The sequence below is a fragment of the Scardinius erythrophthalmus genome (genome assembly GCF_964197995.2).
Source record: "Scardinius erythrophthalmus genome assembly, chromosome: 12".
NCBI lineage: Eukaryota > Metazoa > Chordata > Actinopteri > Cypriniformes > Leuciscidae > Scardinius > Scardinius erythrophthalmus.
The window spans coordinates 30,470,043-30,495,507 of NC_138232.1; the positions used below are offsets into that span (position 1 = coordinate 30,470,043).

General features: G+C 41.8%; 1 protein-coding gene across 2 annotated transcripts in view; it reads right to left on the reverse strand.

The window, feature by feature from the left end:
- prkcaa (protein kinase C, alpha, a) overlaps window positions 1–23,872 on the reverse strand; it is a 253,891-nt gene extending 230,019 nt beyond the window's left edge. Inside the window, exons 1-2 of one of the 2 annotated variants that reach the window (XM_081381201.1) lie at window positions 23,501–23,872; window positions 21,530–21,561 (exon numbers count right to left, since the gene is read on the reverse strand). In XM_081381201.1, the coding sequence (XP_081237327.1) occupies window positions 21,530–21,561; window positions 23,501–23,670 (202 nt within the window). In that variant the 5' untranslated portion in view covers window positions 23,671–23,872. The remainder of the gene's footprint in view (window positions 1–21,529; window positions 21,562–23,500) is intronic. The other variant, XM_081381202.1, reaches the window with a different exon arrangement.
- Between the last annotated feature and the right edge of the window lie 1,593 nt (window positions 23,873–25,465).

The following is a 25,465-nucleotide window of genomic DNA, read 5'->3' on the forward strand; positions in this document are numbered from 1 at the left end:
CCGCGTTATCGATCAGGCAGAACAATCCTTCCATCCACCATAGATAATTTTTCAAATTGCTTATCTGATCTGTCTCAGCTGCTCAGTGAACCCAAACAAACAGATGAACTAGAGGAATTAACTAGCACTATGAGCACCATTCTCTCTGGAAAATTGGATATTGTTGCACCCATTAGATTAAAAAAGGTCAGACAGAAAAGTAAAGCACCATGGTACAACAATACTACGCATGTTCTAAAGAGAGAAACCCGTAATTTAGAGCATAAATGGAAACAAACTAATTTAGAGGTCTTTAGAATCGCATGGAAAGACAGTATGTCACATTATAAAAAGGCCCTAAAAGCGGCCAGGGCTGAGTATCTCCGCAAACTAAAAGAAAACAACCAAAACAATCCTAGGTTTTTATTTAACACCGTGGCTAGACTAACAAATAAACAGATGTCACCTGAACAAAATATTCCGTTACAGTTTAGTAGTAATGATTTCATGAAGTTCTTCACTGAGAAAATAGAAAGCATCAAAACCACAATTGTAAACGTTCAATCCTCAATCGCGCCTTATAATTCAGCCTCAATTATCACCCCGCAAGAATAATTACAGTGCTTTACAACTATAGAACAAAAAGAGTTAAATAAACTTATCACCTCATCTAAAACAACAACATGTGAATTAGATCCTATACCGACTAAACTACTGTGTTACCTGTAGTGGAAGAGCCTCTCCTCAATATTATTAACTCATCTTTAACTTTAGGTCATGTTCCAAGAACATTTAAATTGGCAGTTATAAAACCTCTCATTAAGAAACCATAATTAGACCCACATAATCTAGCAAATTATAGACCCATTTCAAATCTTCCTTTTATGTCTAAAATACTAGAAAAAGTTGTATCCGCCCAACTGGGCTCTTTCTTGCAAGAAAATTACATCTATGAAAAGTTTCAGTCTGCATTCAGATCGCATCATAGCACTGAAACTGCGCTTGTTAAAATCACAAATGATTTACTATTAGCTTCTGACCAAGGCTGTATCTCAATACTAGTTTTACTTGATCTTAGTGCTGCGTTTGATACTATAGATCACACAATACTCTTAGATCGACTACAAAATTATACCGGTGTTCAAGGACAAGCATTAAGCTGGTTCAGATCATACTTATCTGACCGCTACCATTTTGTCTATTTAAATGGAGAAAAATCGATCATAACTCCAGTAAACTATGGAGTGCCACAGGGATCTGTGTTAGGCCCTCTGTTATTCTCAATATGCTGCCACTTGGAAATATTATAAGGAAACATGGAATTAGTTTCCATTGTTATGCTGATGACACTCAAATCTATATTTTATCACGGCCAGATGAAATTGACAGTGTGTTAAAGATATAAAAGATTGGATGACGCGCAATTTTCTTTTATTAAATCCAGACAAGACAGAGGTACTAATCATCGGTTTAAAAAACCGCCCACAAAACCTCTTACACTACAACTTTAACATAGTAGGATGTCCTGTTACTTTATCCTCTACAGTAAAAGACCTGGGGCCGGTTTCACAAAGATAGACTTTGACTATGGCTTAGATATAGTAGATAGTCAGACTTCAGATAGACATCTAAATCAGACCGTTGCACAAAGCACTTAAGACTCTGACTATCTTAAGTAGGACTACACTGCAATGCATTCTGGGTAAAATAAGACGCTTTTCAAAACAAAAAAACATGGCGGATCGAGTAAGCGCATTCAACCGCTCAGTGCAGTTTACCCCAGCGGAAAATATGTGTTTGTTGGAGGAGTACAAATGACGGAGTATGTTTTTATGTTTCCACTGTTCGATCGTGCCCGTGCCATCTCTTTCTCTGACATACACACACACATTCCAGCATTGCAATCTTGACATCGCAGCCTGTTATTATGCAGCGTTCACACCAAACGCGAATAGAGCGTCTATCGCGTCTAGTTCGACGCTTGAACATTTTGAATCCATTCGCGCGTCCAAGGCGAATAGGACGCGCGTATAAAGCGAGCGTTTGAAACGAAATAGACAGTTGAACAGTCACGGTGTATTGCATTTCACGCATCGCCCATGACGCTTGCGTATGAAAGGGAGCGCGTCGATCGTTGCTCGCGTTGACTATGTAACGGCCCTAACAGTTACAAGGACATTTTACTTGGGAATGTAACGTTAGTAACAAGAAGAAATGTTTAAATTATGAGCCATTTTCCCTTTTCTTTTGGCAGTTTGTAATGTAACTGATTGTTACTGCTGGTTGCCAAGGTAACATAGAGTCTTAGACCTAAGTTAGCCTGGGGGTGAGGTGTCTAATTTTTTTGGTCTAAATTAAGTCAGTCTTTATTTTTGTAAAACAGTTTAACTTGCATTAGACTGTCTATGAGCAAATTTTAGACTTGTCTAACACTATAGACCGGTCTAAAATAGCTTTGTGAAACCGGCCCCTGGGTGTTATATAGGGATGTCCCGATCCGCGGCATCGGTATCGTGCCGATACTGGCCCAAAACGCTAGATCGGATATCGGAGGGGAGAAAAAAAATTATCCGATACCTATGATCCGATACCCATTAGGGGTGGAACGGTACGTATTCGTACTGAACGTACGTTCGGTGCATGGATTTACACAGAGAATACACGGAATAAAAATAAATAAATCTCGCGTGCACATTAATTAATGTAATACGAAACTAACGTTACTGTTAGATACGCGCATATGCGGGTTCTTTAGGGACACCTAATCTGTAGCCCGCCTTAGCTCTGAACGCGCGTCTATATCGCTTCAAACGCTCACTTTATCATTATACGCGCGCGGCGCGTCCTATTCGCTTTGGACGCGCGAATGGATTCAAACTGTTCAAGCATCGAACTAGACGCGATAGACGCAAATTTGACGCTCTATTCGCGTTTTGGTGTGAACGCAGCAAAATGAACAGGCTGCGATGTCAAGATTGCAATGCTGGTGTGTGTGTGTGTGTCAGAGAGAGAGGCACGGGCGCGATCGAACAGTGGAAACAAAAAAACATACTCCGTCATTTTCATACAGGACATCATTAAAACTGGAAAAAGTGTTTAGCCTACTTATATTTGTGTAAAACCCAACATTGTGCTTTTGTCAAACTGTAAACTCTTGTCAAACTGTAACTGTCACCCAACCAAAATCACACACACACACACACGCACACGCACACACTGTTTAAAAGCAAAAATGATCTCATCTTTTTGGACATTCATCATTGCATTGGTTTTCATTTCTTGTCCTAAAACAGAGCACTAATCTGTTTATTTTTAAGTTACACATTCTACATTGAATAAAAAAGAAAATCAAATGTGTTTTTAAAAGTAGTATTATTTTATACAGAAATAAATTATTTATAATTCAGATGAGAATAAAGTTAAAGTTAATTAAAATTTAAAGGAAACAAATATATTGATCTGAAATATAGCAAATTCATTTTAAATTCATTCAGGTTACCAAACATATCTCAAGGTCTTTTGAATAAAGGCTTGCAGTCTTTCATTATCAACTGTTGTTGTGGACTATATACTGGAGAAGTATTTGTTCTCCATTTGAGTGAGATGTTTTTAAAGCAACAACATGGAACTTTTCCTCTGCGGTCGCCCTACAGGTTGGAAGCGGAATTGTCCATTACCGCTGTCGTAAAATGATTTACGGTTACTGTATATGAAGCATGCAGGTTTTTTTTCATATGGGCAATGATAATATTATTAATCTTCCCCCTTTCATATTTTATACATGTTTAGTAGACTAAACATTTTAACTCAAACATTTGCGATTTGCATGTCGATTGCAATGCTCAAATCTGAACGAGAATGATAGCGATAGCATCCTAACCATCTAAAACTACCATGTTAGTGTTTACTAGCTACCAGATTGATAATTCGCTCATCTACTAGCTGATTCATGAAGATAAATAAATGGAGGACCAGATAGTTTCCATAACGTAGCCAGGCAGACAACAGATTAGAAAAACTAAAGATAGTATGCAAGCAATTTACAGTTACTTACTAGTTCAAAAGCATGACGGCCAAGTCAGCATCGGTCTGGTAACTCTCCTCCTCCATAAGCTAACGCCAGCGAGCAAACGCTCGACCCATATTGATCCTCGTCCTGCCTTTCAGTTTATCACTCTCCCTTTTCCTCTTTCGACTCTACTCCGACAAAACCTTGGACTTCTTACGTTTCGCTGCTGCTTCAGCCATGACGAAAACAGACGTACGAAAACAAACGCGCTGGTTGGCCACATTTGAGGAAGTGGTGGGCAAAGTGACGTATGCCGTAAAGCAGTCGAATTTTGTAGTTCTTTTTGAGCGCTGGTTACTACCCGCACCCCGAAGTTACCTAGTGCCAGTAAAAGCGATACAGACCCCGTCAGGCTCTGGCAGACGTCTCATTCAACCTATTGTAAGTCGATGTACTATCACAAGGGTCTTGGAAATATATTATGAAGGTTGAAAAGTTACATGTTGTTGCTTTAAGTGGCTAATTGAGGAAAGTGCTTCCATTATATTTTATTATTAGTAGTATTAGTTCAAGAATAAAATAAAAATATCGGATTGATATCGGTATCGGCAAATAGCCAAAGCTGCGGCATCGGTATCGGTATCGGAAGTGAAAAAGTGGTATCGGGACATCCCTAGTGTTATATTAGACTGCAACCTGTCTTTTGAAAATCATATTTCATATGTTACAAGAACAGCCTTTTTCCACTAACATTGCTAAGCTACGTAACATGCTATCAGTTTCTGATGCAGAAAAGTTAGTTCATGCATTCATGACCTCAAGACTAGATTACTGTAATGCTTTATTAGCTGGTTGTCCTGCATCCTCAATAAACAAGCTACAGTTAGTCCAAAATGCAGCCGCTGAAGTTCTTACTAGATCAAGAAAATATGATCATATAACACCAATTTTATCATCACTACATTGGTTACCTATAAAGTTCCGTATTAATTACAAGGTATTGCTACTGACTTATAAAGCCCTAAACGGCTTAGCTCCAGTCTATTTAACGGATCTTATATCGCCCTGTAATCCATCGCGCTCTTTAAAGGTCCCATTCCATGGATTATTTTATTATTTTATAATGTTTCCTGGGGTGCCCTTATAATGTTAGTATGTTTTTTAGATCAATTTTTTTTATAATTTAGAAATAAAAGGCATTTTTCCTAGCCTGATTTCATCACCTGATTTGAACGCTCCGAAGGGGCGTGTCTGCTGTGAGACTTCAATGTAAACGCCCACTGCTGTGATTGGCTGACATGCTTCCATATGAAATAGCTGGCATTACATGTGGAACTATCTGGAAAACTTTTACTATTACAGCTATTATACGTTTTTACTATTACAGCTATCGGGATTAACGAATCGTGAGAAGTTTTTTAAGTATTTAGATCTATTTCAATCACATAAAAGGCTGCAGTGATGAGCATTGAGCAGATGACAGTCTGTTGATCGCGTGAAAAAAGATCTTATCATTGCAACGCAGTTTCTGCACTCACTAATGATTTCACCAATGCAAACATGAGGTATATAAATACAGTAAGAGATTCGTTGTGCAGTGTAACAGCGTCATTGATTTCATAACGAGTTTTGGCAAGTGTCCAGATAAACTCGCGCTGTGTGATTGACAGCTTGGGCGATTGGAAAGGGATTGTTCTTTGATCGCTTTCTGTATATTAATCACTTGGAAGAGCCAGGACATTTTTTAATATAACTCCGTTTGTATTCGTCTGAAAAAAGAATGTCATATACACCTAGGATGGCTTGAGGGTGAGTAAATCATGGTCTAATTTTCATTTTAAAGCAAACAACTCCTTTAATAGAGCCCCAATGTCATGGTGTGAGTTTGATGGCGTGGAGGTGTAATCATGTGTGACTTGGGAAAGGTCACAAAGGATGCAATGGGTCCACTTTGCTGTGATTGGATTGCATGGCTGACTACTGTATGCGATAATGCCCTCCTCTCAAGTTTTGCGAACATTCTGGAAATAGGCCTATATAATAGGTCAAGGCCAGGGGAAATAGATTGACAAATGACAGACTAAACAACTCACCCACTCAGACATTCTATTATCTGTAAACAAAGGGTTTTTTTGTTTTGTGTGCGTGTGCGTGTGTGTGTGTGTGTGTGTGTGTGTGTGTGTGTGTGTGTGTGTGTGTGTGTGTGAGCACTTAGTATGGTAAATTTAAAGGTACACTTCCATATCTGTGACCATCATGACTGCAGTGTTTACAGAGCCAAGGATTTGATGAGTAACGATCTGAAAAGAAGGCAACTGCTAAAAATAATATTTGAATCACAGTGAATCACATAAATCACATTAATTCAAAACATGTACTGTACAGTAGTGGAAAAAAGTGATGTCCGGAGAGGATTTTTGTTTTTAATGACTTTTAAAGTTCGATTAAACTATCAAAATATGAGGAAAATATTTTCGATTTTTTAAAGAAGAACAAAACACTAAACTTGATTAAGTTATTTATCTGACAAAATTATTTGTCTAAAAGGCAAACTACAGCTAGAGGTTGTATTTTACTATGCAAATGGTTTTTTTTAATAGAAAATCAAAAAGCTCAGAAAAAATGCATTCATTGATTAAAACATAATTAGTTAATTTAGTTGGTTCTCTCTTATTTTAGCTTTTTTTTTTTCGTCTTCTTCTGAAAATAAATGTAAAGAGGTTTACACTCATTACACATGTAATCCAGATGTGAGGGAAATATGTTAGGCCTATAACTTCTTACTTGCTGGTTTTACCTCATTACATTTTTGAGTTAAAATGAAACTTGACATTTTTTAATTTCCATATGAATAAAACTGATATGAATAAAACAATTCCATTTCCGAGAGGAAACCCAACCCTGACTTAAAAAAAAAATTACATTGTTCAAGCTATAAAGCAAAGACCTCATACATACATATATTAAAAGCACTTTGATGAGTGTTTATCCTAACGTGCATTACTCAAAACCACTTCAGCTAAGAGTTAAATGAGAGAGAAAAAGAGAGAAGTAGATAGATGAAGGGGATTGAGAAGGAAGTCTGCTGACAATGGCATACCACTAGTAAGTGGACAGCTGTGATCATCTTTTTCCACCTAATGTACCAATGAATTGTGGCTTCAATTTGAAAATGTATTTTCTTTCAGTTTAGTATGGCAAAACACTAAAAGCAAAGCAGCTTTTTCACAAAAGCTTTTAGTACCATATTTTTTAATTGATATAAAGAAACCATCAGAGCAACACAGAGGTCCACCTCCATTCAGTTTTTTATTTTTTATTATTCAGCTTATATTTTTAAGAGCTTAGTTGCAAACAAGTCATTTTGACATCAGATTCCGTTGTTTTATTTACTTATTTATTTGTTGTTAGTATGAAAGTTTTATTCTGCATTTGGGGACAAGAACTGCTTGTGTCTCCTTAAAAATAAAGCTCTGTGGTACCGTTCATATGGGCTCAAGTCCAGTTCGCAATCTGTATATCTGCAGAACCACTATTAATTCTGAACCAATGACAACTGGGGCAGATGCCCTGCAAGCACAATGGAAAATGCATTTGTCATGGTGCTACGTCTCTGGAAAAAATTACCTTGAATGAGCAGCTCGCACTCTTTGTGTCTCTTGCAATCCACAGCACACAGACGCAAATGTCACTCTATGCATTCTATGTTCCGGTGCATTCTATGTTCCAGTGATTATATTGGGTGCTAATACTAACGGTGGTACTCACATTGATAATACAAACATACAGCATTTCCCAGCCAAATAATACAACGTGACAAGAGACCTGCAGGGGCAGGGGGCTGGAATCAAACTCTGTCCAAGCAAGTATTGTCAGCTGAATCACAACTGATTTCATGTCAAGAGATTTCAGGTGAAATGCACTCCTGAGGATACTACTCCAAACATCTAGAGATAGATACAATCAAAGCACAATAATTATCAGGGTACTTTTGACTTAGGTTGCTCATCAACTGAAAGCGCCGGCCCCAAGAGCAAAGTAATGTACACTAGAGGTTGACCGATTAATCGGTTTTGCCGATATATTGGTACCGATAGTTGATTTGTGAAACCAATAGTTTTTCCAGGTTGTGTCCGTTGATGGAGCGGCTGAGAAGGGTATGCTGTCATTCAGTACACAGTACGAGAGTGCTGAGAAGTGACTGCTGGCATTATACAGAGCGAGAGCGGCCTCTAGAGGCGAAATAAAAACTATCACTGGCTGAGTTGTTTATTTTAAAGGCACACTATCAGACATCCCAGTTTCGGGAGTTCCGGGAGTCTCCCGCATATTGATAGCGGCTCCCTGATGCCCGCAATTCAGTTAAAATCTCCCGGAAGCAAGAGCGGGGGGGGGGCGTGGCAGAATGAGGGAGCGAGAGACCTTGTGTGTGTGTGCTAGTGTGCCTCGGGATTTTATCTCTACTCTCGAACCTAATTAACCCTCTGAGGGCGCGTTTTGCTGGATTTTCTTCACATTGTAGCACTATAAACTTAAATTACTCCGTCATTTATGGTCATACAGAAAAAAGAAATATAAAAAAAGAATCTGTGATATTTTTACTTTTGTATGTGTCCACTTACAATCAAATCAAAACATTGTGCTTTTGTAAAATAAAGAAAATAAACAGGGTGTGCGTTCTGCCTCTCCGTCGCGGTGAACTTTTTTTTCTTGAGCACGTCTATAAACTGAAACAAAACTCAGAATACTTGTCACACATTTGTGAGCCATATACCTTTATAAACATTTAAGTGTGTACTTTTAAATGATCGGATTCAAACTGAAAACAAATATTCTCTGTTTAAGTAATTTGTATAAAACCAACAAGATGTCCAGCTTCTCAAATGCTTCCTAATTATTTTTCATTTGAACACGCCCACTTGCGCAAAAGAGATTGACATGCAAATCTCCACATGCAACGCGAACGCGCTCATTACCTCAAAAACAAAACACCAATACACTTCACAACTCTCTGCTTTTCGTCGAGTTTTAGAGACGCGCCGTGAGCTTACATTGGATTTAGGCTACCTCAGAAGAAGAAGAACTCGATTTTAAGACAAGAAAGATGTAAGGTAAGAAATTCTTACATATTAGTTTGTTATTGTTGCATAAATTTCACATTGCAGTTGAACTGTTGCTAGATATATGGTGAATATTATAATATTTAGACCCGTGTTTACTGTTACTGTGTTTGTGGATATCTGCTCAAATGTAGATATGTATATGGTAACCATAATGTTTTATATTTGAGCGTGATCGCGTTTGAATGTATCATATTTTGGATCGCGATCGCGTTTGAAAAGCACCAAACGGCTTCATGTTTTTACTATTATCTCATTTCATATCATCATAACGAATGGAAACATTTGAAGTAACATGATAATCAATATATTTTTCTCTAGCTTAGTTGTTACTGAAATATTTTGGAAGATTTATAGGCTGCTATAGGTTATTGTTATTATTATTTTATGCAGCACTGCACATAGCCTATGCCTACAAGGCACAACAAACCTGGTGTTCATTATATTATATATTGTTGGAAACATTTATGTGTGTGTGTGTGTGTGTGTGTGTGTGTGTGTGTATTCTGTGAATTTTAAAAAGCAATTTTAACCAGAAAAATCTCAAATTTATTCCCAAAATCGTGCAGGCCTTTCTCTTGATATCAGTATGTTCACTTTTTTTTTTCTTTCAGGGCCCACATGCCACTGAGTCCTGCTGACTTCAACATTCACATGAGTCTCTGTACATGAACATGGTAAAGTGAAAATTAAACACCTTGGAAATGAAAGGTATGTACAATGTTTTTAGGAATGGCACAAAGGTCTCTGTTTTTGGATCATTGTTTTCAATCAGTACTTTTTTGTCATTTGTTGTGTATCTTTGGGTTATGTTGTGTTGTAAATAAATCCAAACAATCTAAAAGTCATTCTTTTTTAAATCTCCTCATTCTTTGTGCAAGGTTTCTCAGAATGATAGGGCCTGATAGCTCCTAATAGGGCCGTTAGGGGAGGGTCTTTGTCTTTCTCAGGTGTGAAAAGCTTACATATTAATGAGCCGCATAAAGCTTTTTCACACAAAACACGTCGTAAAATTTTTAAATCAATATATTGTCTTATCTGAATGAGCAGTCAGGGTGATTTTCACATAGTTTTAGAGCAAATATTCTAGGCTACGTCATACAATTTTCAAAAGTCTTGTGAAGAAATAATCAGTATGGGTTTCATGACCTTATTTCAGTGAGAATTTTTTTTTTGTATTTTCACAAACCACGCATAAATGTCATTATCTCAAAACAACAAACTTTTACACACATGCTGCTGATATATTATTGTAGCAGAGTTTGTGCTGAATACAGTGTAATTAGACTTTAGCCATGAAAATGTCACAAGTAACAGAAATAAGCACAAATGTCAGAGCATGTCAGAACACCTCCAGGGCCCAGAAAACAGCTCAGACCCCAGAGGGTTAAAGGGATACTTCACCTCTGGGAAGATGAATGTGTATTTAAAATAGGTCATTTAAGTAGAAGAAATGTGGAGAAATTTTTGAATTTGGAGCTTTCTAGACTGAGAAAAGCCAGAAAATGTATTTTTGGCTTATGTGGATGAAAGACCACAACTCCCAGAATGCACTTGCTTCGCTGCCTTAGAAGGCCACGCCTACCGGTTAGAGAGCACAGTTGAAAACAACAAGGCTAGCCTATGTAAGTGATGAGTTTGCCAGGGATTTAGAGACCCAAAATGTCCGGGATTCGGCTTTTGCGTTCTACAGTCGCCATTCATCATGTTTACTGTGGCGAGCAGGACGAGGCTGACGGCCGCGGGAGAACGGCGCGAGGCCGGTGGCTTCATTACTGAGACGCGCCGGGTCTCGCATCTCTCACGGAGGAGCGGGAATTTTCTTAGCAATGTTAAAACGCACATCAACCGATCACATGTTTAGCGTTCATGTAAACACTACAGTCAGATTCACCGATCGGAATTAATTCAGTTAGATTGAAACGAGAGGTGTGCATGTAAACAATGAATGGCGACCGCAGAACGCAAAAGCCGAATCCCGGACATTTTTAACAGTCTCGCCCGCCGGACAAGTCCGGGAAAAGGAAGATGGTAACCCCTACTTACTCAGCTTTCTCCTATTATTCAGCTTTCTCCACAGAACAAGAGCATGCTAGCTTAGCTTCCAAAGAAAGACGGCTGATACTGTGTACATTCTGTGAGTGAGATCCCACCCTGTATGGGCGGGCTGAAAACATGCGGAACAACGCCATCTACTGGCTGTAGTCTTTAGCCTCTGGACAGAAAATCCTCCGATGACGCAAAATGACGAATTTTGCGTCATCGGAGGATTTTTTCCAGACAAAAAATACATAAATCTCTCCTCTCAGGGGGATATGAGGGGGGAAAGCATGGTAATTCGAAAATACTACAGGTTTTCTACTAATACAAAGCTTAATGCTAAATCCTGAAGTAACCCTTTAATCAGAACCAAACAAGCCCCCCCCCCCCCCGCCCCCGTTTGAGATTTCTTGAACAGAATTAATCAGAACCGATTTCTTGACTCCCGGAAATGACTTTGTGTAGGTTGGGATGTATGCACTATGCAGTTTCCGTTTTTCTCAAACCACTAGAGTCGCTGAGGAGTACTTGTATTTAACATTACTGTCGTAATTACCACTCACGTCGTAGTCGACTCAGAGTCGTCTCTGCACTCTTCCGACCACGCTTTCTTCGATTTCTTAGTCGACTCTGACATGATTCACGTCTGAAATGCATGCTAGTGTCTTCCATAGAGGCTGCTTCATATGTTATTGATGTATGTGACTTCGTGCCGTAAAGCAAGTCATGATTCTCGCGAGATTTGTCGGGGCGTCACCTCTCAAACTTGCATTGCTGGTTTTGCCAGCGGCGTCCCCCCGTCCCCCCCTGCTTTGCTATCGGGATGATTCGCCCTACTACGAGTTTGTTTACCATCTAAATGATTTCTAAGCTGTTATATTAAGGTACAAATCTTGCATAGTGTGCCTTTAACATGTGAGGCTGCGCGCAGCACGGAGATCACAAGCTGCACGGAGAGCACTGACACTTCAGATACGCATTTAAAACAGTGACAGCGAAAGGCATGAATACAGAACACTAACGTACATATTGCCATTTCATTATAAAGTAATTCATATGTTGACTAGGTGCTGCATTAGCAAGAACAGAAGTATGTTTGTCATCGAGGCTGAGAGGACTACCATTAGTAGTGGCTACCTCAAGCGGTTAAAACAATGTGACAAATACACACGCAAACCTGACCCAAATGTTTAACGTCACAATTGTTACTATCTATTTGCATTAGTTTATATCCAGCTTGTCACTTTTATGCATTCATTAGCCGGCGAAGTTGAATATCGTCACCTTCCTAAAAAAATTTTTCCTAATGTCATTTTTTCAGGTTTCTCAGAAAACACAAAAAACTAGAGAAGATTTTTGTTCTTCTTGATGCAGCTGCCATCCTGAAAAGCTTGTAAATTTGCCTAAGTCTCATAGTCTTTTGAAAAATATTAAAGCGTATATATCAATGTATAATGTTATTAAAATGGTAGTACTCATTTTAACTGCAGTGGGGATGTTACTATGATTATGAGCGAACATAAACTGAAGTTTCATTTTATGACACCAACACTTTTTACACATATTTTGGTAACACTACAATAAGGTTTCATTCGTTAATATAAGTTTAACTATATAAGTTTAACTACATTAGTTAACATGGACTAAGAATGCACAATACTTAAGCATTTATTAATCTTAGTTCATTTTCATTTTGACACTTACTAATACATTATTAACATCAAAAGTTGTATTTGTTAACATTAGTTAATGCACTGTGAACTAATGAGAACAAACATTGAACAGTTTTATTTTTATTAACTAACATTAACAAAGATGAATAAAAACTGTAACAAATGTATTGTTCAATGTTAAATGTTAGTTAACACATTAACTAGCCTAATTTTAACAAATGAGACCTTATTGTAAAGTGTTACCGATATTTGAATTTGCTGCGTGAACTCTGGCAACAACATTTGTCAAAACCTATGTGCTTAAAAAACTGATGCTTAAGATTTAATATTGACCTCACAATATCTATTTCTTTATTCGAGGGGCAGACACAAGATAAGTTTAAATCTATATTAAAAACACACCTCTTTAACCTAGCATAAACATAACACACTCTCACATTTCTATAATTCACATCCGTTTAAAGGATTGTTAGGCTCCATAAATTAGGTGAACCAGAACCGGAAACACTTCCCATAATACAGAATGTACTTGTTACATCATAAGAAGAATGGCATCTACACTAATGTTAGTCTCTCTGTCTCATTCTTATCCCAAGGTTACTGTAGTCAGCCAGATCTAGTCCATATCCAGACCAGATGGTGGACCTGCGCCCTAAGATGACCACAACAGCCCGGAATGCCAGAGGAGAACATCACAACTAGACGAGACCTAAAAACAAACGCAGTGAAGACCTCGTTGACACAACAGTCCTCGGCACAGTCATCGGATCAGATCCACAGGAACCACAAGTCCTCCGCACAGACCCAAATGGCCAGCTTCAACGCTCCTTTCACCAATGCCGGTGTGATCTTATGAAGGTAAAAGAGTAGCAAAACTCCAGAGCATGTGAATGTGAATTTGAGAACTTGTACAATAAATATTTGTACTTGAAAACCTGCTGAATGTTGAGATTTTCACTCGAAGACAATAGTCACAAACCGGTATTCTGAATTTGAAGCTGCAGGCAAGTAGTCACAAATGTGTAAAATGCCATTCACAGAAATACAATGACATACACAAACTTGTATTCTTTCATTCACATTCGCAGTACAACCTCAATTAGGCATTTGCAACTTCTCAAATCTGCCGTTGCTATTTCAAATATTCACGCATTGTGCACTTGCAAACTGAGTGGCGGTGAGAGAGAAAGGCGGGGCAATTTAAAGAGTTGCAAATGCCTAATTGAGGTTTTCACATTGGAGGTTTTAACATTGTACTGTGAGTGTAAATTTTTTTTGTACAAGTACAAATATTTATTCTACAAGTTCTCAAATTCACATCTACATGCTCTCGAGTTTTGCTACTCTTTTACCTTGATGTAATCTTTTCCAATCTTCAAGCAAAAGGAGCTGAATAAAATATTTTGAATGATATCAATCCACAATCTGACTTGTGAAGCAGCCTGGAATCCTAAAACACACCATGTTTGTTTTTTGGCCAGAGGACAACTGCCAAACTTTTCCTGTAGCGTGGTGTGTTTTAATGTTTTAACCACACAGATAATTGCTTATCATGATAATACAAGATTGTCTGAGAAAATAGTTTCGTGCAAATAATGCCCAAGGCCTATCTGTTTCCATTAAAAATATAAATCAATTAAAAATACAATTCGGACAGTGGAAAAGATTAAATGTATTTTACACTATTTGATTTATGTATTCAAAAACAAGACAAGGATTGGCAAGTACATGATTTTTATTAATGTAATGTGTCTTGTACCGTTAAACGTTATCACGTGGATGAATAATCATATGCAAATTATATGCAGATGAGGATATGCATAGTAAAACCAGGCGTTGTAAGCTCCATATATGGTTATTTCGGGGTGGAGACGCATGTGCGCACAATCTTCCGCTGACTGGGTTCTCTTACGAGAGGTTCTCTCGTATTGCGTAAGTTGCTTACGCATCGGGAAAGTCTTCTTTCTTCGAGATCTGAAGCCAAAAATTATCCTTAATTTTGTATTCATTGTCAACGCAGTGCGGCAGCCGGCAGACCTAGGCAGGCTGTATAAGCGTGCTCATCGGCTGCTCGGCGGCAACTGCTTAAGCCTATCAGTGAGCACTCTGAAATGTGGCCTCCAATGAGGGCGCTTCGCGCCCTCCACACCCTTCTAACCGTCAGAATGGGTGTGGCCAGCGTGTATATAACCAGTGCTCACAGGCTAAATATCTGATTTTCTTGTCTTCAGCGAAGCTCTTCGCATCGCTGGATCTTGAGAGCCGCCGCCGTTGAAACCAGCGACCAGCAAGCCGAGGACAGCGCCTGAAGAAGCCGGCCGCCTTCGCCGCCTTCAGCCTTCCGTGCCTGCTACGCTATCCGGCGTCATATCCTTTACTGCTGTGTGTTCGCCTACTGCGACACACGTTTTCTCTCTCTCTAAAAGAGCACGGGGCGTTTTTATAAAAATGGCCCGTTTTTCCTGCGGTTCGTGCCGCGCCCCGCTCAGCAACGGAGACCGCCACCTCATCTGCGCTCTCTGCCTGGGCCGCGAGCACGCCGCCACCACACTCTCCACGGGCGGCTGCCCTGAGTGCGAGGAACTTTCAATGTCGACCCTGCGGGCTCGACTTGAAGTTTTTGACCAAGATGTCGCTCCGCCTGTCCCTGCTGGGCCGCGCAAGAAGAAGCGCCGCTCACAGCGACCACCGGAGACCGACGAGGCGCTTAGAAGCTCGCCGGATCCTCTCCCTCGAGCTTCTCTCACGCCTTCCCCGCCCCCCCTCCCGGCCGCGCAGCCGCCGGTTCCCGCCCGCGCCGCCGCCGTTTCAGGGGATGAGGCGGACGAGTCTGATGAACGCGCCGCGGACAGCTGTTCCATCCTGGCCTCTGACAGCGAGGACTGGTCTACTGCCTCCTCTTCAGTCCAGGATTCGGGCCGTACTCGAGCGGGCGAGGACGCGGAACTGTTACGCCTCCTCACGCGAGCTGTTGAACAGCTGGGCCTTGATTCGTCTCCTCCTGAGGAGCCAGCACCGAACAGACTCGACGGCTGCTTCCTTCATCATCGCCGCCGACAGCCAGCGTCCAGAACCGCACCCTTCCTGTCTGAGCTTCACAGCGAGCTCTCTAAATCGTGGAATGCTCCATTCTCCGCGAGAGTTTCTTCACACGCCTCATCGACGCTCTCACAGGTTGACGGCGCCGCTGAGAAGGGGTATAATGCCATTCCCCCCATGGAAGAGGCGGTCGCAGCGCACCTTTGCCCGCCCTCTGGTTGGCGCTCAAAGGCAGCCCTCCCGTCTAAGGCTTGCAGGACCACATCAGCCCTCGTCGGCCGCGCTTTCGCCGCCGCCGGACAGGCTGCATCTGCACTCCACTCTATGGCCGTACTGCAGATTCTCCAAGCTAACCTCCTCCGTGATCTGGATGAGAAGGGTTCGGAGTCTGCTTCCGTCACAGATTTGAGGAGCGCGACGGACCTCTCCCTTCGCGCCACGAAATCCGCTGCCCACGCCATTGGACGGTGCATGGCCTCTCTGACTGTCGCAGAGAGGCATCTCTGGCTCACGCTCCCCGTGTTTCTCACAGAGCCCACTCGCATAAAGCAGGCAGAAGCTGCTCGAGCGTTAAATGTAGGTCACGTGTCCACCCCGCTGTGCCCACACCTACTCACTGCCCGCTCTGTTACACAACCCCTCACGACCGGTCATGTTATAAATACAGATGCTGTGCCCGCTCCCACGCGCTCACACATCCTCTCGAATACTTCGCCCCCGACACCGCTTTCAAGCGTCGTGCCTCACACTGTATGTTCCCCGTCCAAAGCCACCGGGACGCTGTGTGTGAAACGGCCAGTAATCGCTGCTTGCGACCCGCCGTATCTAAGCACCGAGAGTGCGTGCGCCGCGCCCGCCCCTCCGTTTCGAGCTCTCGAGCCCGCGATCAGCGGCGATCAGAGCCCGGAGGCCATTCTGCCCCTGGCTGCACACGCGAAAGCGTGGGAAGCTATTCCATGCGCGTCAGAATGGGTGCTGAGCACAGTAAAACAGGGCTATACTCTGCAGTTCGCTCGCCGCCCTCCGCGCTTTCAAGCACGTATCGAGACCAGAGTGAATGGGGAAGTAGCACATCTACTTCGAGCAGAAATAGCCACACTTCTGTGCAAAAGGGCTATAGAACCGGTTTCCGCTTCCATGAGCGAGTCGGGATTTTACAGCCGTTATTTCCTCGTTCCCAAGAAGGACGGAGGCCGATGATTTGGGGGTGATCTCATCGCCCACAGAACAGTGCTTCTAAGCCACTTGGACAGCCTGGGGCTTACGGTCAACTGGACCAAGAGCTCGCTAGTGCCCAGTCAATCAACCTCTTTTCTGGGTTTGGATCTGGACACTGTGGCAATGACGGCCCGCCTGTCGACACAGTCTCAAAACATTTCAGAGGTTGCAGGGTTGTATGGCCTCAGCTGCAGCAGTGCTTCAGCTGGGTCTCTTACGAATGCGCCCGCTACAACGCTGGCTGAATGCCCGAGTGCCTCACAGAGCCTGGGCTTCCGGCGGCATCCGAATCAGAGTGACTCAGAGCTGCGTTTTAGCACTGAAGCCCTGGTTAGCGGCCGACTGGTACCAGCGGGGAGTGACAATGGGAGCCATCTCACACCGCAAAGTTATCTCGACGGACGCTTCCACCTCAGGTTGGGGCGCTCTTTTCGAGGGCAAACCGGTTTTTGGCCTGTGGTCAGACCAGGAAAAATGCCTCCACATAAACTGTTTGGAGATGATAGCAGTCGAGAACGCGCTCAAGCGCTTCCTCCCATTCATACAGGATCACCATGTGCTAGTCCGCTCGGACAACATGTCCGTGGTATCCTATGTGAACCGACAGGGCGGTGTCAGATCCAGGAATCTGTGCAAGCTGACAGAACGCCTTCTCGTGTGGGCTTACCGCTCGTTGCGCTCGCTGAGAGCCGCGCACGTGCCGGGCCACCTGAATGTCGGTCCAGACATACTGTCCAGGGACAACATTCCCCCGGGAGAATGGTCCCTGCACCCCCAGACAGTCCAGTTTCTCTGGCGCCTATTCTGCAGAGCGGAGATCGACCTCTTTGCGTCGGAAGACAACGCTCACTGCCCGAAATTTTTCTCGAAAAGCGAGGACGCGCTGTCCCAGACATGGCCCAGCCTCCCGCTGTATGCTTTTCCTCCGATCTCCCTGTTGCCACAGGTCATTTCGAGGATCAGAGAAACGCACCACTCAGTGCTTCTTATAGCCCCGCGCTGGGAGAACCAAACTTGGTACCCAGAGCTAGTGAGGCTGTCGCACTCATCTCCATGGCCGATCCCGGTGAGAAAGGATCTCCTCTCCCAAGCCGGTGGATCGATCTGGCATCCCCATCCAGAGCGTTGGTCTCTGCATGCATGGGTGATCAACGGATACCCGTTGACCTGCCAGAAGGGGTCGTGAACACGATCACACAGTCTAGAGCCCCCTCTACGAGACGGCTCTACGCGTCTAAATGGTCGGTGTTTCTAAATGGTGCGCTACTAAGAGCTTGGATCCACGCGCATGCGGGGTCCCGCGGGTGCTCTCCTTCCTACAAGAGCTGTTGGAAAAGGGCAGGTCCCCTTCCACGCTCAAAGTGTATGTGGCGGCTATTGCAGCGTTCGCTGAGACGACGCGCGGCCGGGCAATAGGAAGGAACGAGCTCATTATCCGCTTCCTCAGAGGAGCTAGACGGATGAATCCCCCGCGGCCCCCCTCGGTTCCTATTTGGGATCTGTCCTTGGTCCTGGAGGCCCTGAAGGCTTTTCCCTTTGAACCGCTCGAATCCGTGGATTTAAAGTACCTGTCGCTTAAAACCGTTTTTCTGATATCTCTGTCTTCAGTTAAACGTGTGGGGGATTTGCACGCGCTATCTGTTAGCCCTGCATGTCTTGAGTTCGGACCGAACGACTCGAAAGTCATTCTCAGACCGAGACACGGTTACATCCCCAAAGCGATTGGAACCCCTTTTAGGGCACAAGTCATTTCCCTTTCGGCTCTGCCAGCATCCGATAATGGGGACAGTGATAACCTCCTATGCCCTGTCCGGGCGCTGAGAGTTTACATCACGCGCTCCGCCGCTTTCAGCCGTTCAGAGCAGCTCTTTGTTTCCTTCGGCGGACACACCAAGGGTCTCGCCGCCTCGAAACAGAGCCTGTCCAGGTGGATAGTGGACGCGATTGCAGCAGCTTATGCCTCCAAACACCTGCAGTGCCCTCTGGGTATCAGAGCCCACTCTACTAGAGGCATGGCCTCTTCGTGGGCCTGGTCCAGCGGAATTTCTATCCACGATATTTGTATGGCGGCGGGCTGGGCCTCTCCATCAACATTCGTGAGGTTTTATAACCTGGAAGTTCCCGCCTTACAGGCAAAATTACTGTCAGTATAGGTGACATATATGCTCTGCCCAGTCTCTCATGTGCAGACTATGTTCACAGGCTGGCGATATTTCTGGTATGATACTTAGGGTGAAGTGTTTTATACTCAGACCGGCTGGGCCGCTCTGTTTCTCATTCCCCTTTGCGCGCTGTTTTACCGGAGTTGGCCCGCGCTGCTGGCCGCCCGTATTCTACTCTGTGGCGCGGGGGTTTATTCTCTTCATGAAAGACCGACTATGTCGCTCTTTTCTTACCCTAATAAGTGCTTATGTACTGTGTGGGCTCGCTCTGCCGGCCCTACTGTTTTGCACTGTTATATGCTTATAGACCGGCCGCGCCGCTCTATTTTATATACTGAGTGAAGTGCTTGTACTGTGTTGGCCCGTCTCTCCGACCGGCCACCTATCCCAGCAGAATGTTTTCCCCGGTCTCCCTGGGATTCATGGGCTGGATGCTCGGCGCACACGGCGTTGACAAAGGGTTCCCGATGCGTAAGCAACTTACGCAATACGAGAGAACCTCTCGTAAGAGAACGTACTCGGTTACCTAATGTAACCTCGGTTCTCTCTAGAAGAGGGAACGAGTATTGCGTAACCTGCCGTGTCGCGCCACGAGCTTTTGCGCTTCAGACTGCGAAAACCAGATATTTAGCCTGTGAGCACTGGTTATATACACGCTGGCCACACCCATTCTGACGGTTAGAAGGGTGTGGAGGGCGCGAAGCGCCCTCATTGGAGGCCACGTTTCAGAGTGCTCACTGATAGGCTTAAGCAGTTGCCGCCGAGCAGCCAATGAGCACGCTTATACAGCCTGCCTAGGACAATGAATACAAAATTAAGGATAATTTTTGGCTTCAGATCTCGAAGAAAGAAGACTTTCCCGATGCGTAAGCAACTTACGCAATACTCGTTCCCTCTTCTAGAGAGAACCGAGGTTACATTAGGTAACCGAGTACGATTTATAAAGTGAATTCTGCACAGGTTCTGGCGTACGAACGGTTTTATAAGTCTGAATATTTTTTTGCGTACGTCATCTTTGGCTTTCAGGCGCACGTACACTTTTAGTAAGGTTCCTACGCACAGTTTTATAAATGAGACCCCTGGTCCGGGGACCCAGCCGACTCTCAGCCAGATCTGTCTTACAGTGCCTGGGCCAGACCTGGGCCATATCAATAAATAAGAGTCATTTTACAAGATGTATAGCCTGTAGCTATTTCAAATTGCAAAAATTATTTCAAATGAATCGATATTGAATCAAGATCATAATCAACTCACAAGATTTCACAAACAGTAGCCTACCAATCATTGTACCATGTAAACATTGTAACATATTGTCACCAAACTTAACAAAATTCTGTTTAGTTACCAAATGTTTTGACAATTACAATATGCATCCTGCTTAAATGTCCCTGTTTGTCTGGACAGAATGTTCAAAATATCTTATTTTCACGAGCATACAATGTTCTTATTTATTGTTCTATTTATTTTATACTATTGTACTATTGAGACAATAACAAGTTTGCACTGCAGTAATGCAAAGATGTCATTATTTCATTTCGTAAAAAATATTATTTTCATTTGAAAACACTGAGTTGAGAAATACACATTTCAGCATTATCACTAATCTGTGTGTGAATTTTCCTTGAGAAGTAAGCAAATTGACTTACTTTTGACCATTTGTTTATTATATCGCAATCGCATTTCGCAATCATATTATTGACCTCAATAATCGCAATATGACATTTTCCCCAAATCGTGCAGTTACCCTAGTGGGTAATTGTATAAAAGTTGAGGAACACTCAATACACAGACATGGCAAAGTTACTTCTGATAACAGCTGCAAGTGTATGCTTGTTTCCTAATCCCAAGTGTAAAATGTGGGCAAAAATTCCAAATTTAAACAGAAAAATAAATAGAAATCCCATTTGAAAGAACAAGTTACTTCAAATAAGTGATTCATATAAGTAGTTTTCATAGATGTTTTTCTTAAACTGTGTGAGTCTTTTCACTGAGGTACCAAGCTATTAGGTTTCTGTCATTAAGTCAGAGTTATTTAGTTCAAGGCCAGCTAATGGATGTTTATGAGAGACATTACAGCTCACGCCTTCTTTGCCAAGTTAGGCCTCAATCACCAGATACAGTGGCTACTAATCTGCAACATTTGCTTGTTATTTGGCATTGATCATGTGTGGAAAGGAAACTGATTCTAGATGATGTCTTTTGAACAGAGGTGCAGAGCAACATCTCCTTAAGTTAAGGTCTATTTGAGTGATTATTCAGAGAATAAGCAGGACATCTATGGCTGCTTACCTTGGCACTGAAATCCTTGCTTGCCAAACCCCCTGATGAAGAGGAGAGAGAAAAATGCATTAGGAATCTATCTCTCTAAATCCTTTAATGGGCTTTTAGCTATCAGTTCCCTTTCACAGAACTAACAATCACTTAATTAAAAAGTACATGGACAAATATGTAATCTAATGTTTGATTTGCCTCAATGCACATATAGGAAAACAGTAAAAGGGCATGCACTATAAATTATAGCTATAAATTGAATGATAGGATGATAGGAATGATATATATATATATATATATATATATATATATATATATATATATATATATATATATATATATATATATATATATATATTAGGGCTGTCAAAGTTAGCGCGTTAATAACGCGTTAACGCAAAATCATATTAACGGCACTAATTTTTTTAACGCACGATTAACGCAGCGCGTATTTTCTGTTTGACCCGTGACCCAACCCCTAGTTGGAGAAATGGAGATACACAGTGTTGGCAACTTAGCGACATTGCAGACCCCTTTAGCGATTTTTTTCCCTTCAACAAAGCGCCCAAACCTTATTTAGTTTCTGAGAATATACCGGTACCGCCGGTAGGCTACTGCTCTCTCAGCACGCGCGCGCGCCTCTCTCTCTCTCTCTCTCTCTCTCTCTCTCTCTCTCTCTCTGCGTCTCACGCGGAGGAGCAGCGCTTTAATTCAGTTAAACACAGATATTATGTTGCTTCTCTAATCTTACAAATATAGCCGAAATCAGAGCACGGATATTGTCTTTAGCTTATGTGTATTTGATTTCACCAGACGACGGCTCGATTATCAGAATTTTTGTGCAGATTAACGTCTTGGAAGGGAGAGCTGGTTATGTTTATTTGGTCGCGTTTCAGTCACCATTTCAAATTCATTCCGTTGTTTGACAACAGAAACAGTAAAATATACGTTTTATTGAGAATTTATTGAGAATTTAGCTTCATCAAAATGGGCACAGAGAGAGACAAACTACAATGTAATAATAAATGCTAAATGTACATTTAGCATTTTCAGAAGAGCTGCCCTGTCATGCAAAAATCTAAACATTTTTGTGTTAGTAAATTGCTCAGTGCAAAGAAAGAGAAGTAATGGGAACCTGGTATTTCTTTGTTCTTTCTAACAAAAACATCTATGACCTTTGAAACATGTCTGTCTTCATGCTATATTGACTATGGTTTCAATAATAAACATACATTTGCATAAAGCATCTATATTTATTCATGCCCACGTTGATTAGAGTATTACAAACTTGAAAAGTATTAATTTAAGGTGTATTTAGAACAAATAAAAAATGTGCGATTAAATGCGATTAATCGCGAGTTAACTCATGACAATCATGCGATTAATCGCGATTAAAATTTTTAATCGATTGACAGCCCTAATATATATATATATATACTGTATGTATATATATATATATATATATATATATATATATATATATATATATATATATATATATATATATATATATGATTCCTAATCCCTATTTGAACTTTTATAGTTTATACATAAACTATCAACAAGTGTGAAGCAAAGACTTGACTGAGCAGCTAAATGCCCCACTATAAGGCTAAGCCTGGACAAACTGATCACCCCCAAATCATGGCAACCCCAGAAAACAGTGAAGCATGCAGAATACTGCGACTCTGCGAGTAGTCTGAAACTTAAGCAACGTTTGCATTAGTTCTGTCCAAAGACAAAAGACTTATTTCGAAAGCAATTAAAGCCCGTGAGCTGTGTCAAGCAGAGTTCGATGACAGTAAACTCTAAACATGTTTTATGTATGGGCAAGTTTAACACAGCTGAACTGCAAGCAATGAGTTTCTATGCTTAAACCACTGTTTGTTTATAGGTGTTCGTCTGGTAACAGGCCAGCAGCAAGATTTACAGTAACACTAAACTTAACAGTGATACTGTAATACTTACAGTGTGAAATTATTTACTCACCAAATAAAGTCCGTGCAATGACTGCAGAAAGTCGGCTGCTTGAAAAACCTCGCAATAAATTTGTGGTTTTTTACTTCATGGACGTTTTTCTGCCTCAAAGCACCTTTGCGGGCGAATCGATTTGCAACGTCAGATGAGGATTGGTCGTTGCTTTGTATGATATCAGCCATTGCAGAAACACGAGAGATTAATTCCCCGAAGAGTATGTGGAAGTTGCTGTCAAAAAAAATATAACGTTGTTTTTCTGCCGCGTCGTTTGTCCGTGTAGTGCAACAGTTGGGCGCGCGCGTGCGGAAAGGGTTTCTCCTGCTTTCGCCACAACTACTGTGTGACAGCTTCCAGCCAGCGCTCCGCTTCCTTCTCGCTCGAGGTGACGTCACCGAAGTGTCCTTCTGCTGGGAGTGGATAATAACGCTCGCCCCTGGATCATGAGTCCCGTGCAGTGAGCGTCATCCGGCGGTCAAGAAACCAGTGTGCATGTTGCGGTGACAAATCCATAACATTGTCGTCGAAGACTTCACAAGTTTGGATCTACGTATGGTTAATGGTTTTCATACCTTTCATACCTGTAGATCCTATTCCATAGGGAACACGCCCTGCTGAATGTTGTGCTGTGGAGGTTGGTCTTCAGCATTATCTTGGTCTTTCCTGTCTCCATTAATTCTTAATTTGCTTGTTAATTCGTTTAACCAGCAAGACATCCTTGGTCAACCGTGAAAGAATACGCTGGTGGTTTTGCGCCTATCAGATCTTTTGAGCAGAGAGCGACTTGACTTGACACCTAATGAATGAGGGAAAAATGAGTGGAAAGGTTTTTTCTTTAGGTTAATCCTTTTATTGCATTGTAGGACTGCATAATTTAATTGATTTACCATTAGTATTTTGGCCATAGAGATGAAGATAAACATAAAGACATGAGTGTGAGATGCCAGTTAACAAATATAAAATATTTTTTGTTGTTGTTGTTGTTGTTGTTGTTTTTGCTTTTTTGGTGGTACAGCAAGCAGAGACACCTCTATAGATTCAAGATTCTTTTAGGGGCCTTATGATACTCCCCAATACTCCCCATATATATTTTTAAAGCCCCCAAGACATCTTTTCAATCATGTATTTTTAGAGTAACAAAGGGTGTAAAAAATATATTAAAATAAGCAGGGGCATGCAGAGAGTTCCTCAGGGGCAGGGGCTCAAATGTAAAAAAGGGGCATATATTTTGTCAAAAGTTTGGACACATAATATTTTTAATATAATTGAAAGAAGTCTCTTATGCTCACCAAGCCTGCATTTTATTTGATCAAAATACAGAAAAACGGTAATATTGTGAACTATTACTACAATTTAAAATAATGCTTTTCAAATTTAATATACTTATTTCAGGATTTTTTGAATAAAAAGTTAAAAAACAACAGCATATTTAGAAATCATTTGTAACAATACACTGCCGTTCAAAAGATAGGGGTCAGTCATTTTCTTTCCTTTTTTTTGAAAGAAATTAAAGGTAGGGTAGGTAGGATTTTTATAAAAAAAAAATTTTTTTCAAATTTGTTTAAACTGTCTTTATATACCAATACATAATTAAAATGTAAGTGCTCTGAAAAAGAGAGTATAAAAATAGAGTGACTGTAGACCTTTTAATCTGCAATAAACACAGCTCATTATTTCCATTCGGGACGAAACAATTGATTGGTTTGGCCGACTGTCACTCACTCTCGCAACCATGACTACCACCCCTGTTGCTAGATCTGCCCATATGCGCGCGCACCCGTTTGATTTGAGAGGCGCGGAACCTACGAAGTGTAAAATTATGGCAGAGAAAGAGCATTCAAAATTCAAAGCACCTGCATCTGCAGTCAGCGAAGGCAAACAAGGCAAAAACTACTTCGTCGGACCATGGTTGCCCGCACTCTTGAACGACCTCCTCTGCTTCGCCCTCGACCCCGGACCTGTCCTCGAACCGACGATGCG